Here is an 18,010-nt window from a genome sequence, read left to right as displayed (position 1 = left end):
ACTTTATCCTTGTTTCTCTACCCCAGAACCACACAAAATAAGTGAGTTAAATGAACCAACCAACTGCAGTTCACAATACACTTGAAATCAACACTGAAAAGAACCTGCTACATACTTGGCTCAAGACCACACAATTAGAAAGTAACAGAACCCAATCCAAATGACATCACTTTCCCCACTGACAACTCTTCAATCCTCCTTCATACTTAATAGTAAATAAAAGCAACCGAATTCAAACATGGGAGTAGAAATTTTTTAAATGCTATTTTTACTTAATGAGATAATATATTTAATTTGAAAACTCCGTAATATACCATATTCCAAACTCCATTTGGAATAATTATCATTTCTAATCTTTACTAAAATTCTTACTTGATTACTGTCTGATTTTCTTAACTCCAAAACCAAATTATTTTGAGTCTTAAATCTGGAGTAATGGGCCTTACACAGTAATTCTAAGAGAAAGAAAGAAGGTTACATGGATTAGAAAAATAATGTGAGAATTTCAAGCACATCCACTTGTATTATATACATTTTTCTCTTTTTAGTAATTCAGTGATTTTTTTAATATTCTTTTTCTAACTTTTTTTTTTGCAAAAACAGGAAAAATCTGCTTTAGGTATAAGCAATCATCTTACCATTCTCTTAGATGATATTAATTTCTCAATGGACAACTTGTCTCAGTTTCATATACTCCTTGCCCCTCACATCCATTCCATTTCCAGGACCAATTCCCACAGCAACATTCTGGAGCTTGCTATCACTAGAACTACTCTGGCAGTTTGATTAAAATTAAACATCTTGACCATAATTTTTTACAGCATTCTTTTAATTACTCATACTATATGGCTATTCTACAACAACCTTTGCCTGTTTTCCTTTCTCTGTATTAGCACCCTCCAACTTTTATTTTTCTTCCCTAAACAGCATGGCCCATCACTGTAATCAATCTCGTGGCAATAACCAAAAATCCTTTGCCCCATTGTTCTCTAAATATAGCTCCCTGGCAAAACCACAACCCAGGAACAAATCCAGGATACCTAATCTATACCCGCATTGCTCAGTGCTCACTGGAGAAAAATTCTAAAACCATGAATAATTTACATAAAAAAAAAACATAGGGATAGGAAAGCACCGCAATATGCCCCAGGCTGCATGACTAGTAATGCTAACCTAAGGAATCTGCCTCCAGAATTCATGCTAATCATTTTTATTCTACACAGTCTATTTCAGTATCCCACAGGTACCAGAAACCAACTTGTCCATAACTGAGCCCATCAGTCCCCCGACAAAATTTCCCCTCCTTTATTTTTCTACAAATGCAATAGCACACCCAATCACTCAACTGCTCAAATGAAAAACCTAAGTACCATCCTTGATTCTTTCTTCCACCTTTCCTCAGATATCCAGGTTAACACAAATTTTATCTCCTAAATATCATTCAAATTTGACTTATTTTATTCCCTTTTATCACAGGTTTGCACTTCTAATTTATAAAGTAGTGAAATAGCATCTTTCCTTCCTCCATTCTCACTGTTCCAGGGCTGTCTTTCCAAACACCCATGGAGAAGAAAAAAAAAAAAAGCAAATATGGCAAAACATTAATAACAGGTGAATTATGTGAGAAGGGTATGGCCCTGACCAGTGTGGCTCAGTTGGCTGGGCATGGTCCCACAACTCGAAGGTCAATGGTTCCATTCCCAGTCAGGACACATGCCTGGGTTGCCTGTTCAGTTCCTGGTCAGGGACTGGTCAGGGCGTTTCTCTGACATCAGTGTTTCTCTATCCCTCTTCCTCCCTTCTCTAAAAAACAAATAAGTAAAATCTCATTTAAAAAGTATGATAGTAGTGCAGTGTAATGTTATTTTAACTTCTCTATAAGTTGAAGTTTTTTTCCAAAAATAAAGTTTAACTTTAAAAAAATTTCCTACAGTCTATTACTCTTATGAATAAAGACCCTTACATGCTTTGCTTTAGCCCTAACTTACTCTCTGGCATCATCATCTCTTGTCCCATACCATGTACTCTAAAACCCAATGACATTAACTTTTTTCACCTTTTCACTTGATCTTTATCCCACAAACTACTTCCTCTCTGAAGAAAACTCTTACTTAGCTAGCTCCAAGTCTGGGTTGAGTATTCCTCTCCTCTGTTCCTACTGAGCCCTTTACTACCCTATCATAACTTAACCATGCTGCACCGTAATCATTTCCTTTCCTGTCTCCCTTTCGTCTTCTTGAAGACAGGTACTAATCTACCGTGTTCACTGCACCATGCCTCGCACAGAGTAAGCACTGTTATTTGCTTGTTTTGATGTTTCTATAACTTCTGCAAAGTTTTCTGTAATTTCTCCAGAGAACCTATCACCGAGCCTTTAACTAAGGCAGTACTCAATAGTACTTCTATTTCACTTCTATTTCATTTACTTCCTCATTCTTAATCAGTAAAATAGTTTTGTCATTTCTTCCATTGAAATGTCTCCTCAGTCTTTTCCTTGTAGTCCCTCTACTATGGTTCAGAACCTTATTGTTCCATAGCTCAAGTAATGTTAAGAGTTCACCCTATGGTTAAACCTATCCTGCCAAGTTAAGTCTTTCTGAATACCATTTTCAAATAATCTCAGTAATACTCTTTAGCTCTGCTCGAAAACTTTCTATGGTTAACAGTTATCTACAACAAACTGTGTTCATCCATTTTCTGCAGAGCCCTACAAGGGTTCCTTATTTATGGGGCTTATTCTAGGTCACCTACGCCTACTCCAACTCTAGTGTGGTACAGTGAATTTGTGGGATACAATTCCATTTGAACATATGATTTATGGCTAAAAACAATGACCTACAGAATAAAAAAATCAAACCACTTTGGCTCAAGAACCCATAAATCCCCCTACATACTTTCCACTCATATCTTCTATTATGTCCCCATAAGAACCTTCTACTCAATACAAATTAAGATATCCCTTACTTCATTCCAACTCTCTGATTTTACTCAATCCATTTTGTTACCTGGAACATATTCCCCGCCATTTTAAAAATCTTAAATTCCCTTAAAAATATGAATGTTTAAAAAATCTTTACATCTCTTTTCAAAATTCTAAACACGTTTAATATCAGAATCATCAGCAATTCACCAAATCTTTGCCTCGTGACATGGCTTCCTTTAAAATCTTAAATATTCATGTGAATATTTTATAACTAATAAATGATAAGCTTCTATTTTATCTGTAAATAGGGGGGGAAGCTTCTTTAAAGGCAAGGACTTCTTTGTTATTTGCCAGAGAACCAAAAAACACTGCTTTGAACACAGCTAAGTATTCAATAATTATTTAAGAATTTCTATCCCATAAAGGTAGCAATCTGATTAAATAAAGATCATCTGGCTAAATCAAACAGCAGGAAGGAAATAAAAAATTAGTTCTAGACACAGGTTAGCTATCTCTGGGGGAAAAAAAAGAAAATCAAATTTAATTCTAGTCATTAGTGAACATTTCAAGGGGTCCTCTGCATAAAAACAATACTATTGAATTGTGTCTACTGTTTATATGACAATTTTTAGAAATCAAGTATGTTTTTATCAAATAGATAATAAATCTCGAGGACAAGCAAAAGAAAATTTGTGCTAAAATATTTTACTAACAAGGATGAAAAACAACCATTACAGTAATAAAAAGGATATCAGCTTTAGCAAAGTCTCTTATCCCACACTGAGGTAATCCTGGTGTGTTCTGCATGTAGAAATCCAAGTAAAACCAATGGGCAAGTTCAATCTGAAAACACACTCGGATAGCATTGTCTCTTTCCTCGCTGGGAATATGCAAAATAAATCGGCTGTCCAAAACAAAAACAAATACAAATTATTTACAAACCATAACAATTTATTTTTACCTACTTAATTGCTTCATCCCTGACCCACCACCAGAGAAAAGGGACCAAGAGCACAATGCTGATCACAAAAGCAAAATTAAAATTTGGGTAAATTACTACAGAGAAAATGAGCCTGGGAAAGAAACAAAAAATAAAAGGTATCTCAGAACTTTTTAAGAGGCTATTTTACCCTCTGTCCACAAATACAGAGATAAACTTAAGAGCTCACTAACAATGAACTAAAGGTGAATAAGGCAACTTTCACTAGGGTTTCCTGCCATGTCTGGTAACATATTCTAAAAATATATGCAAATACATTCACAAATCAAATAGGAAAGCTGTTAGATAGATGCTTAATCTTCACATTTAAAGTATTTTTTTAAATATTAAAGAAATCAATACTGTTTCTCATTCACAAGCTATAAACTTCCCAAAGAGCCTTATCTGCAGAATCTGAGTTCAAACTTTCATATATATGCACTTCAAAAATCCTAAATTATCTTTTCCAAGTACATTTGGGGAAGGGGACATATATATTTGATAGAGTATATTATATGTATATATTTGATTAAGATAATGAACCTTGGCCCTGACCTGCATGGCTCAGTTGGTTGAGCATTGTCCTGCAAAGCATAAGGTCGCTGGTTCAATTCCCAGTCAGGGCACATGCCTGGATTACAGACCAGTCCCAAGTGTGTGAGGGGCAACAGATCACTGTTTCTCTCCCTCTCTGTCTCCCTCCCTACCCCTCTCTCTAAAAATAAATAAATAAAATCTTAAAAAAAAAAGAGATAATGAACCTTTTTGTGCACCAAACAAATCAGAATTTATAAATCTAAGTGACTGCAATTTACAGCATTCATTAAGCAACCACAATTTGCTTCTTCCACTGCACAGTATTTTTTCTTTTTCTTTTTATTTTAGAGAGGGGAAGGGAAGGAGAGAAACATCAACTAGTTGCCCTCCATATGCACCCTGCCTGGGGACCAAACCCTCAACCAAGACCTGTACCCTGACCAGGAATCAAACCAGCAATCTTTCAGTTTGAGCGACAATGTCCAACCAATTGAGACATGCCAGCCAGGGCCCACTGCACAGTATTTTTGATATTCCTTTGTTCTAGTGATCTTAGAAAACAGATTGAACTACATAAAAAAATCTGTTGGTTTTTTAGAGTCATTTTTAAAAATTAAGAACAGTAGAACCCCCCCCCCCCCAAAACACACACACAAAAAGCATTATCGCCCAGTTAGATCACTTACATTATTCACTACTCATGGTGCTTAAATGTTCTTGGCTGGTTCCAAGTTTCAAATCAAATTTCAAAAAATACTTTTAAATTATAAAAATAATGTAACATTCTGATAGGGAAAGTAATAAGTAAATGATAGGACAAGTATGCACAATAATCTACATTTCAATATGAAAAAAACTGTGGAAATGGTTCTTAAACTCCACATACACTAAGAACAAAATGTGTACTATGCAATCCTGATGGCATTATCTAAGATATTAAATCTTAACTCTTCTACATGGCATTTGAGATCTGGTCACTGCTCTCCTACACAACCTTTTGTATCACTCTAAGATTATATACTCTCAGACTCCCACTCCATTACAGCAATTATCTGATTTTTATCCTTGTCCACAAACCCCTCTAAATTAGCACACTAGGATAATGCACAACACCATTGCATGTTTTTGTTCCAACAATCTAGCAAATTGTGTGGCATACCAATAGTTATAATTTATCTTTTAAACGTTTACATAGGTTCCTCCCTATTCCTGATAATATGGAGCAAGCACACTCTATTTTGTCCCTCTCATAAAATGCAGCTAAAACAAACCTGGACAAAATGCATGGAGCAGCTATTTGAGAACTGTGAAAAGTAAATATTAACAGACAGATTAGAGAAAAATGCCAATATTCAAAGTGAATTTACCATTTTCCACCCTCTAGTATCCCCTGGCTGGATTGAGGGTTGGAGGGCACCAGCAGGGATAGAGGTCTCCAGAAGCCCTCTAGTTCTGCCTCAAGGATTAAGAAAGGAGTCTAAGAGGGTCTCCTAATGCCTGGAGACAATAGGGGAAATTCCCTTTTTTCCTCCATTCTCTCATGTTCCAGCACCCCAAAGCAATATAGTCATGGTCACAGAAGTGACAGCAAAAGGGGCTGTAACAAGGACCCACAGAGTCTAAAACTGAGGGACAGGAATCTTCATCTTGGATGGCAAGAGCTGCACGCGACCCCAAGAGAGTAAACCTCCACTGCTTTTCTTCTTTTATCCTCCAGGAACTTGGTCCTAGACATGGAGAGAGACACATCAAGTGTGTGGCAGAGTGTCTTTTTGGCCATAAGACTGAAGAGGGGAGATCCAAGGAATTGTTAAGTAACAGGGAGATAGCAGAGGAGAAGAAAGAATTAAAGAAAATGGCCCCATGAGATTGTTTATGAACTCGACTTTAACCCCAAACTGCATAAGAAAAGATAAGACCACTGCCCAAGTCTCAGACAGGCCGCTAAGTGGTGCACACATGTACAGGAAAAACAGCACTGCAAAAACTAGCTTTGCTTTATCTGATTTTATTTAAATTACCTACCTCCATGTTAAAAACACAAACAAACAAAGAAAAACCTATGTGCTATTTCTTATTTTTCAGTTTATTTTTTCATTTTCTATTTCCATAATGGAAGATGAGGAAGTACTATTTCTACTCACATTCTACACCCTTCTCATCTCTCCGTCCTCCCACTAAAATTATTTGACAGTTTTGTTAGTTTGTCAACTTCAGCACAATTAACATTCTGAAGTAGATACTTTTATGTTAAAAGGAGCTGGCCTCTGTACTATAGGATGTTCAGTGGCATCCCTAGCCTCTACCTATTAGCTATCAATAGCACTCCCCACCAAGCTGTGACAACCAAAAACATCTCCAGATATTAAGAAAAATCACTCCCAGTTGATTACCAGTGTTAGATTACCACTCAGTCTTCACATTACTATGACTGTAAATGCAATTCACAACTAAGCCATGAGGTAAGCTATGCCTATTTTCCCTTTACTGCACAATCCTTTGTTCTCCCCACAATTAATAAAGGTCTAGTGATTGCTTTTGCATTGTTTTCTCTGTATTTGTCACTAATCCAGCCTTCCACTAGTTTGCTAATTTTTTTTTCCTCAAGATGTAAATTCAGGTGACCAGTTTCATTTTGAAGACTATCCTTGTGCCTTCTAATCTGTACCAATCTCAACTGGTTGTCATTTACACCTGATACACATCCGTTATCTTATGCTGTCCTTTCACTAGTTTCCTGTGGTTCCCACACCTCTATCCTATATTAAATCTCATGTTTCTTGTAACCTACTGAGAATATTGTACATCTGAAACTATCCCTACTTTATACTCACACTTGATAATTTGGCTGAGTAAAGAATACTAGATTGAAGATCACTTTCCTTAAGAATTCTGAAGACAGTGCTCTCTCCTGCCAGCCTCCAATTCTGATGTTAAAAAGACTGAAGCCACTGCAATTCCTAATTAGTATGACCTGATTTTTCCGTCTAGATCAGGGGTGTCCAACCCATGGCCAAGGATGGCTATGAATGCAGGTCAACCCAAAATTGTAAATTTACTTAAAGCATTACTTAGTTTTATTACTAAGTTGTATACTAAGTTTTATTACTTAGATATGTAAATTTTCCATATTAATGATCGCAAACTTGGGACCTGCTCGATGATGATTGCAAAAGATTATCAAAAGGGCCGCTACATAATTAGGATTATGTGAGGACCTTTTTGTTTATCTGTGGTGGCCGATATCACAAAAATTATGCATGGGCTGTTTTTGTTCATCAGTTTTCATTAGTGTTTGTGTATTTAATGTGTGTCCTAGAGACGCCAAAAGGTTGGACACTCCTAGAGTTCTTGGTTCTTCCTTCTGTTCCCGGTGTTCTGAAATTTCTCAGTGTCTATTTTTACTCACTGCACCAGCCATTCAATGACTTAACCTATTTGGAAACTCCTTCAGTGCTGAAGGGCCTCATGAACTGACCCTCTTATGATTCTTTACTTTTCTCTGATTGCAAGCTGCCCCCATTCTTGGCTTTCTGGGAAATGCTCTTATCTTATAAGCCATCTATTGAGGTTTGTGTTCCTGCTTCTCATCTCTTCTGATATTTTTAATTTCCAAGTGCTTTTTGAAGGTTTAAATTATGCTTTTATAGATTATCTTGTTATTTCATGGTTGTAAAAATCTCTAAAGTGATAAATGGTTTTTTTAAGTTCTCTTCTACCAGCATAGTTTGAGACCCTTCCCAGTAGCTTTTTTTTTCCAGTTAGTTTTAAACTTTACCTTTCATGTTAAGAGGCCTACATCAGATGTGCATTGTCAAGTGCGACAGACCACACAAAGCTATTTAGAAGGGTTGTCAAACTATGAGGCACCATTTAAGGTAATCAGGCTTAGCCACTTCATTGAGGAACCTCCAACAGCAGGCACTATCTTTAGGTCTTTCCTCATAGGGCTAGTCAGATTCCTGGAGAAGACCCTTCTAATCTGCTACCTGAAGAGTAAAGTCTGGGTGGTCATATTCTGGAAGGTGAGCTGGGGAAAGGGGCAAAGGGTTTTCAGTATGTATACAGGACATATAAATTCACTTCTGCCATTTTTCAGTGTTCTCTTATTCTGGAGTACACTGACACTACTACAGTAGTCCCTCATTCTGGTCTATCATGTCTGCTAAGTCACATACCACTTTCTCTTCTGCTTTAGTTTCCAAATGTTGTTGCTCATCTCTTCACCCATTCTTCCTTTCCTAGTGGGCTTACGCATTTAAAAAACAAAACAAAAAAACTTTACTCTTTTAGTCTGTGTTCAGTCTACAATCTTTAACTAGAAATTCCCACTTCAATAAACTTCTAGAAGATCAAAAAGTAGTAACAAAAAGCCTAAGACAAAGAGAAATCCAATCCCAACCCATAAAAGCGCTAAATGAAGAAAGGAAAGCTGGAGTATGAGAATAAGAAATAAGACTAAAGGTGGGGGGTGGGCGTGGACGGCAAGGTCTATTTAGGTAACAGAAGAATGTCTACATCCTTCACTCCTTTGACAGAAGTTTCTCCTACAAAAGAATGGGGGAAGGGAAGACTAAACCAGAGGCTCTTTTCTAACTTTAACAGATAGGTTGAGGTACTGGCACCTAAAAGCAAAACTCCCACACGATGGTTCTCAAGAGTCCTCCAGTATAAAAGGCAGCTTTCTATCTACTCACATAACAGGAGAAGCCTATATCCATAAGCCCCTCTATAGCCTCATCTTTAAGTATAAAAAGGCAGCCAAGAATATCACTCAATATCTTAGGAAAACCTGGAGTGTGACAAAGAAAAAAATAAATTCAAAAACTGGTCCTGAAGGAAAGACAGTGTCGAGGACACCTCCTAGAACCTTGGTACTCACAGTGTGGACCCTGGACCAGGCGACAGCATAAGTGTGAGAAGAGAAACACATTTTAGTCATAAAAATACTGAGAACATTTACTTCCTAATGACCCACTCAAAGGAAATTATTTTAGAATGTACACCAGCAAAACAAAAAAGAAAACCCAGATAGCATAAAAATGAGATTCAAGAGAGAACACAGACAACCTGGGAAAACTGTGATAGGTAATTCTAATACACCAGTTGTTTGGCAAGTCCAGGTTGGACTAAGCAAGTGAAGATCTTCACAAGGGTGCTTTCAAGGAAAAAAACATTCTGTAGAATAGATGGTATGACTGAGAATGTGACTGAAGATACAACAAAGGAGCAGATCGGGGAGGGGAGAAAGACCGTTAAAAACTGGATATTTACATGACTGTCTAACCACTATGCTGGACATCTCACACTAGTACAGAATAATAATGAATGTAAACTGTAATTGAAAAATAAAATATATTAAAAAAATGAATTTAAAAAAAACTTTGGATATACTGGAGAAGATGGATAGATATACAAGAGAATCATGGTCCACATGTGAAGCAAAACACCAAAATCAGAACAGAAAGACAATGAAAAAAACAAAGGATTTCAAGAATACCTAGAAGAAATCAAAGAATAATCTTTCTCAAAAAACAAAAACAGACTTCCGGCCAAGTTAGAGGCATAGGTAGACACACTATGCCTCCTCGCACAACCAAAAGGAGGACAACAATAATTTAAAAACAAAAAACCAGAACTGACAGAAAATCGAACTCTGGAAGTCTGACAACCAAGGAGTTAAAGAAGACACATTCATCCAGACTGGTAGGAGGGGCGTAGTTGGGCAGCCAAGCAGAGAGGTTTGAGGTAAGGGGGCAGCAGCTGGCGGACCCAGCAAGGTGGCAGACTGTGAAGCAGAACTCAAAAGGCTGCAGCTGGCCAGCAAGACTGCGGCTTCAGCTGGTGGAGCAGGCGGTCCCAGATTCGAGTGCTGATAAACTGGGAGGAACAAAGGGGGAGCACAACAGACTACACAACCCAGGGCCCCAGCTCGGGGAAATAAACCCAATTGAAATAAAGCCACTGATTGAAAACACCTGTGGGAGTTGAGGCAGCAGGAGAAACTCCCAGCCTCACGGGAGAGTTCATTGGAGAGACCCACAGAACATACACATGCCGACCCACACGGGAATCAGCACCAGAAGGGCTCAATTTGCTTGTGGGGAGTGGGGGGAAGTGACAGAAAACCTGCAGAGAGCAGAGCAAGCACCACTGTTCCCTCTAGGGCCCCTCCCTCACAAACAGCATCACAACCCAGCCACAGGGGTTGCCGCGCCCTAGTTGAGTACCTCAGGCTCCGCCCCTTACTAAGGAACAGGCATGTCAAGACCAAAAAAAGAAAGGCCCAAACAAAAGAACAGATCAAAGCTACAGAAAAAATACAACTAAGCGATGAAGAGACGGCCAACCTATCAGATGCACAGTTCAAAACACTGGTAATCAGGGTGCTCACAGAATTGGTTGAATATGGTGGCAAATTAAATGAAAAAAAAAAATGAAGGCTATGCTAAGTGAAATAAAGGAAAATGTACAGGGAGTCAACAGTGATGGGAAGGAAACTGGGACTCAAATCAATGGTGTAAACCAGAAGGAAGAAAGAAACATCCAACCAGAAAAGAAACAAGAATTCAAAAAAATAAGAGGCTTAGGAACCTCTGGGACATCTTTAAACACTCCATCATCTGAATTATAGGGGTACCAGAAGAAGAGGAAGAGCAACAAGTGGAAAGGTTATTTGAACAAATAATAAAGCAGAACTTCTCCAATCTGGCAAAGGCAATAGTCCAGGAAGCTCTGAGAGACCCAAAGAAGTTGGACCCAAGGAGGAACACAACAAGGCACATCATAATTACATTACCCAAGATTAAAATGAAGGAGAGAATCCTAGAAGCAGCAAGAGAAAAGGAGGCAGTTACCTACAAAGGAGTTCCCATCAGATTATCAGCTGATTTCTCAAAGGAAACCTTACAGGCAAGAAGGGGCTGGAAAGAAGTATTCCAAGTCATGAAAGGCAAGGACCTACATCCAAGATTGCCCTATCCAGCAAAGCTTTCATTTAGAATGGAAGGGCAGAGAAAGTGCTTCCCAGATAAGGTCAAGTTAAAGGAGTTCATCATCACCAAGCCATTAGTATATGAAATGTTAAAGGGACTTATCTAAGAAAAAGATAAAAAATGCATACAGTAAAATGATAGCAGACTCACAATTATGAACAACCACACCTAAAACAAAAACAAAAACAAACTAAATGAACAACTAGAACAGAAATAGAACCACAGAAATGGAGACCACATGGAGGGTTATCAACAGAGGAGCAGAGAGGGAGAAAAGCTACAGAGAACAAGTAGCATAGATGGTAGGTAGAAAATAGATGGGGAGGGCAAGAATAGTATGGGAAATGTAGAAGCCAAGAACTTATAAGTATGACACATGGACATGAACTAAAGGGGGGAAATGTAGGTGGGAGGGGGTGTGCAGGGTGGAGGGGAGTGAAGGGTGGAAAATGGGACAACTGTAATAGCATAATAAATTTTTTAAAAAAAACCTAAATGGCAATTCATTTGGAAAATCTCTTTCAAGATCCTTACAAGGTAGCAAGACTGACTGAAAAGATACAAGATAAAACAAGGTATCATAGTGGAAAAGAAACAAAATCCTAGCCATTGTAGACTTGCCTCTACTATGAAAAATACGTAATTATACTGTATAACAAATGCTATTTATTACTGTTGAGCTTTTTCAATCAACAAATAGTAAAAAGTAAAACACATATACAGTTATAAAATGAAATGTAAATATTATCATTTCTTACATTTTTATTTTAGGTTCACTTGGATAGAAGCTAAAGGAAAGGGTAAGAAAGAAATGGAAGAAAAGATAGAGTAGTAATTGCCCCACCTTATCAGAGACTCAAGAGACACTGTAAGTTCATAGATCAGAAATATAATTTTAAGTATATAAAGTTACAAAGGAGCCAATGAAACAATTTAAAAATGATACAAATACGATGGAAGCAGGCCAAGGTCAACAGTATGTATGGTAAACTAAATCCTCACCTAATATCTACCAAAGTAAACTAAATCCTCAACCTAAAGTTGATAAAACAAGAATTTGGTGCAAGTATATTTTAAAAGATTGAAGTATTCACCAGAATTCAACACAAAACAAGTAACACACTGGAGAACAGAACTGGGATAGAAAGGAGTAGTTCAGGAGACTAATGCTTTTCATTTAAATTCTCCCATACCGCTTGATTTTTTTGAAAAACCTTACACATGAGTACATCTTAATAGTTAAAAGCTGACTTTAAGAAATTTTAAAACATGAAAATCACTCTTCAATGCTTGCACGGTGTATGTTTACCCGTTTTTAAAGATTTAAAAGTATGTGTGTATATATATATGGATATGTACACAGTAATAAATAAAATGCTTTCCACAATACTTAGTTATGGGAAAATTTCTCCAGATCACAAAATATCTTCTTCTCAGTGTTCCCAAAATAGAAAGAATATTAGAACAAGGACTGAAATTACTACAAAAATGTTTCAGCAGAAGTGACCACTAAAATGGCAAGCTGAAGATGAGCACAAATTATTTACCTTATGCAATCACCAAAATTACAGCAACCTTTGTTGCCAGAAAATGCCTTTCTTCTTTTAACAGTAACCTCACCATTTAATTCTTACGGGCAAAAACAAACTTTCCAATTCTTTAATTTGCTAATTTAAATAGTGTTGAGAAACTCCGTTTGACTTTTAATGTCAAAAATCATGGTGTACTAGCCCTGGCTGCTGTCGCTCAGTGGATTGAGCACCAGCCTGTACACCCAAGGGTCACTAATTCCATTCCTAGTCAGGGCACATGCCTTGGTTGTAGGCCAGGTCCCCCAGTGGGGGGTGCTTAACAGGAAACAACACATTAATGTTTCTCTCCCTTTCTCCCCCCTTCTCTATAGAAATAAATAAATAAAATCCTAAAAAAAAAAAAATCAGGGAGTACCAAAGACAAATATTTCCATAAAAATGGTGCCAATTTCCTCTTTTATATGCACATATTAAAGCAATTTTTGCTCACTGGAACATTTTTAGACAAGAGACTTCCCTTCCTCTCCTCTAATTCTAATCCACCCAAAGTAACCAGTGTTATCAGTCTGGTATACAGTTGACCCTTGAAAAATATGGGTTTGAACTGCACAGGTCCACTTACATGTGGATTTTTTTTCAATAAATACTGCAAATATACTTTCCCTTCCTTATGATTTTCTTAAGATTTTCTTTTCTCCAGCTACTTTACTGTATATAATACATATAACTTGCAAAATATGTGTTAACTGTTTATGTTATCAGCAGTGCTTCCAACATTTGTAATTAGGTTTTGGGGAATCAAGTTATATGCAGGAGGGGGAGTTTTATGAGGATTTTTTACTGCACGGGGGTTCGTTCTTTCATTTCTCTTGTGCATACACACACACACACACACACAAAATATTTAAAAATCTCTTTCAAAAACAGGTGTCAAATAGCTAAGTATTACATCACACTCAGTAGACTATATACAACTTTTCAAGACACATTTTCACTCAGTTTACTGTTTGCTAAGTTTCTTAGGAATTTCTAATGGCTACACAGTATCTCAGTAAATGAAATGTTGCATATTGAACCATTTAAAAAATAACACTGGATGTCTTAGGTTATAAGCAGTCTAACAGTTACAAAGTTACATCTTGAAATTTTAAGTCTTACGCTGATTTTTCACATCAAAATCAATCTCGAGTTTTCATTTTCTTCAAAACTTATTACTATATGGTCAATAACTGAAGTAGGGAAGATGAGCAGGGATATATAATTTATCAAAAATCAAATTTTATAAAACCATCTTAAAATACTTATAAGAAATGGGGAAAATATAAAAGGAGTAAACACAAGAGCCAAGACCAAACTCATAAATCAAGAGGCACTTAAAAGACCAAGGAAGGGTAGAAAAATTAACCTTTTAAACCTAAGCTTCATTTTGATAGAAATTAAACAAATTCCAAGTATAAAAAAATTTCTGAAAAAGCCCATAATTAAAAGCCTAAATTGTTAACATTGAAAATCTTTAATCAACAGACATTATAAATATTAACTCAAAAACAGCATTGTTTTCAAAACTTGGAAGTTTTAACAACTAGTTTACCTAGTCCTAATTTTATTACTTTTTTTTAAATCCTCACCAGAGGATTTCTTTTTAAAGATTTTATTTATTTATTTTTTATAGAGGGGAAGAGAAAGAGAGAAAACATCAATTTGTGATTGTCTCTCACGTGCCCCCAACTGGGAATCAAACAGGCAACCCTTTGGTTGGCAGGCCCACACTCAATTCACCAGGCCATACCAGCCAGGGCTGAGAAAAAAAAAATTTTTTAGGAGAGAGAAAAATATCTAACAACTGCCTCCTGTATGCATGCACTCTGACTGGGGATTGAACCTGCAACCTTTTGGTGTATAGGATGACATCGAACTGAGCCACATGGCCAGGGCTGGTAGCCCTGATTTTAGAACACATCATTCTTATTTAAAAGCCAATACATAATAATTGCAAAAATTCTTAAAGGAAAAAATACCACTCTATTCCAAAAGATTTGTATAAATAGCTTTTCAAACACTGACTGGAAAACCAAGAATCTAAACACTCAAGAGATGTTTAACATAGTGTTTACAAACAATCATTTTGTGAGTAAACAGGCTCCACATATAAAACCGATCACCTCCATAATGGTTGCTATTTCTTTAAATGATGTAGTCCTCCAAAATATACAAAATAAATCCAATACTAGTAGGAAGATAAGTTTAGATGCTTATAAAAAAGTATAGTTACCCATCTTTTTCTAAATAAACCTGTATCACTATTAATCCATACATAATTACTGTTTACCCTTCCAAATACTCATCTTTATCTTTTTTCTAACTATAAAATACACATCCTTTAAAAAAATCTTGAAAACATGAAAAATAAAAAATCATAATCCCACTTTTAGAATGCTCTACTAGTCATTTATCCATACAGACCAACAGATATCAAATTTTTTTCTTACAAAATTTGGAATCACAGAAAGTGCCTTTTAAGTGGTTCATCCGAATCTACATTCCAAAAATTATAATTATACCAACACCAAAGAAATAGTGACATTAATTCTTAGTAGTTGCCAAATTATTCTATTTACTTATTTACATATAGCTTTCTTTTGTGGGGCTTAAAATATTAGGCTTGATTTTCCATTGCATCCACCTGGTGTACAAGTACAAGCATTGTAAAGGCCTATTTCAAATCTCGGTTTTCTGAAACAGAATGTGATCTTGTGCAAATTACAATCTCCCTGTCAGATGAAAATGGAAATAACTGCACCTACCAAATAGAGCTGTTTTGAGGATTATATAAAATATGTAAAGGAAGGACTCAGTGCCTAGCACCCATGAGTAATCCCATAAATATTCGTTCTTTCCCATTAAAAAAAAGAAAGCGTGAATGTGACACAACTATTAAAAGTCAGGCTTGTAGACATAAATACAGTAACGATGACTGAAAAGGTGTTTTTATTTTTATCAGAGTTTTAACTCACTTGTAATTTAAATTATCCACAACCCACTTAGACCTGACAAGTCAGGTGAACCAAAATTTTTCCTTGGGGACGGGGGATACATTTTTTAAGTTCATTTTACACGTTTGGCTGTCTGATACCATAGCTGTCGTAGGGGACAAGAGGTAAGACTGAAGAAAATTTATCTTGTGAAAAGTATACCCAGCGTTAAAACCCTGAGGTTCAGAACTTCCCCTACTTAGTTCGGATCATTACGCCCTGACCGGTGTGGCCCGGCCGGCTGGGCGTGCTGCCCCAAAGCAAAGGTCGCGGGTGGACAACCCCCGCGCGCGCGCGCCCGGGTGGCGGTTCCGGCCCAGCCCGGGCGCGGACCGGAGAAACCGATAGATCTTTCTGTCCCTTTCTCTCTCCCTCCCCCTCTACCAAAAAGATTGATTTTGATGTGAAAAATAAAACACACAAATTTTTTAAAAAGTAAAAGGATAATTAGGAAGTGAAAAGGAAACCAGCTCTAGACTGTGCTTTCCCCTTCCGATGGTAAGTTTTGGGATGAACATGCGAGTAATTCTTTATAGCAATGTACAGAAAAAATGCCACGGGGAAAACGGTTAAGTTTGAAACCTACTCCCTGCGGAGTTCCGGGGATCTGCATTCCAAGATTTAAAACCTTGAGGTCTGTCCACAGAATTGGGGAATGAGAGGAGGGTAGCGGGGGAAGACTGTCTGTAAAAGTCTGAGAGGCCGAAAATGCTACGAGGGGGAGGGGCAGCCAAAAAACGCAACGACCCAGGCTTCGGAGCGGCGGCTTCGCTCGGGGGAAAGCAAAAATAATTGGGAATGAAGAAAATGAGGAAATTCCGGGACTCCGCGAAGACGGGGTAGTGAGAAACAGGGAGGCTGTGGCGGAAAAAAGAGGAGTGTCCGAAAGAAGGGTCCCCCAGGGAAAGGGAGCGGCGGCGGGACCGGAAAGCGAGTACAAGGATGTGGGCGGGGGGAGGAGGCGGAGAGGCCTCTGCGGTCCTCAAATCTGAGGAAAAACGAGCAAGGGGGCGAAACGGGGCCGGGACAGCGCGGCGCGCCGCGGTACCTGCAGAGATCGTCCAGGACGCTGCCGGGAATCTCCACCCGTTTGGTCTCCATGATGAGGACCCACCGCAGGAGCAGTGCATCCCGGCTCCGCGCGCCGGGGACCAAGAGTACGGCACGGAGACTCCGGCACGCCGGAGAGCGGGCTGCAGCGGCGGCTGCGCTAACCAGCAAGAGAGGGGGAAGGGGTGAGACCTGCTCACTTCCGTCCTACACCCTCAGCCCTAGACCCCCGAGGCTGGGCCGAGGTATGGGGCGGAGCCCCGGCAGTTACGCCCCTGTTCTACTTGAACGGCCCAATGGGAAGCAGGGGAATCGGGAGCCTGGGCGCGTAAGCCAATGAAACTTTTGCTTATTGGTCCGTCGTCTCCAGTCGTCTTCAAGCTCCTCAATTGCTACTTAGAAAACCAACTTCCCGCCGCCTTTCACAGTGCAATGAAGGGGATGTGCGCATGTGCATCTTGCATTCGTTGCACTACCAGGAAGTCTAGATGGCTCAGGTCTTTACTCTAGATCCCGAGACTAACAGCAGGACTTGGGCACAGTCTGCTTGTCTTCATCGTGATTGAGCAGGCTTCTACTTTGCAAGGCAGACCCCACGGGTGCATTCAGCTCTGCTCAGGTGTGCATTCTCGATTCCTGTCATCAAAATATCCTGCACACACTCACCGCTGCCCCCATCAACTCTAGGCCAAGGGCTCTGTGTCCTTTCACTACAAACTCCTGAAAACAATAGTTATTTTTGTGGTAGCTCACCTCTGTCCCTCTTCAGGCACCAAGCTCTCAAGGTGAAGACAAGGACTTTATTCCAGTATCTGACACATAGTGAACCTGAACCCAGGAATCGGCATTCTATCTCTACACACTCAGCACTATCCCATCCTGCTAGTTGTCATTCATTCTTCATCTTGTTTAATGGAATCCAATCCACTAGAGACACTACTACCTTTCACATCAGACCCACG

General features: G+C 38.4%; 1 protein-coding gene across 1 annotated transcript in view; it reads right to left on the bottom strand.

Moving 5' to 3' along the window:
* DCP2 (decapping mRNA 2) overlaps positions 1-17,306 on the bottom strand; it is a 55,466-nt gene extending 38,160 nt beyond the window's left edge. Inside the window, exons 1-2 of the mRNA XM_045837878.1 lie at positions 17,047-17,306; positions 3,676-3,827 (exon numbers count right to left, since the gene is read on the bottom strand). Coding sequence (XP_045693834.1) covers positions 3,676-3,827; positions 17,047-17,099 — 205 coding nt within the window. The 5' untranslated portion in view covers positions 17,100-17,306. The remainder of the gene's footprint in view (positions 1-3,675; positions 3,828-17,046) is intronic.
* Between the last annotated feature and the right edge of the window lie 704 nt (positions 17,307-18,010).

This window comes from Phyllostomus hastatus, unplaced genomic scaffold, assembly GCF_019186645.2.
Source record: "Phyllostomus hastatus isolate PE091 unplaced genomic scaffold, TTU_PhHast_1.1 phas_contig_254, whole genome shotgun sequence".
NCBI classification, from domain to species: Eukaryota; Metazoa; Chordata; class Mammalia; order Chiroptera; family Phyllostomidae; genus Phyllostomus; species Phyllostomus hastatus.
This window is presented reverse-complemented; position numbering and strand designations above follow the sequence as displayed.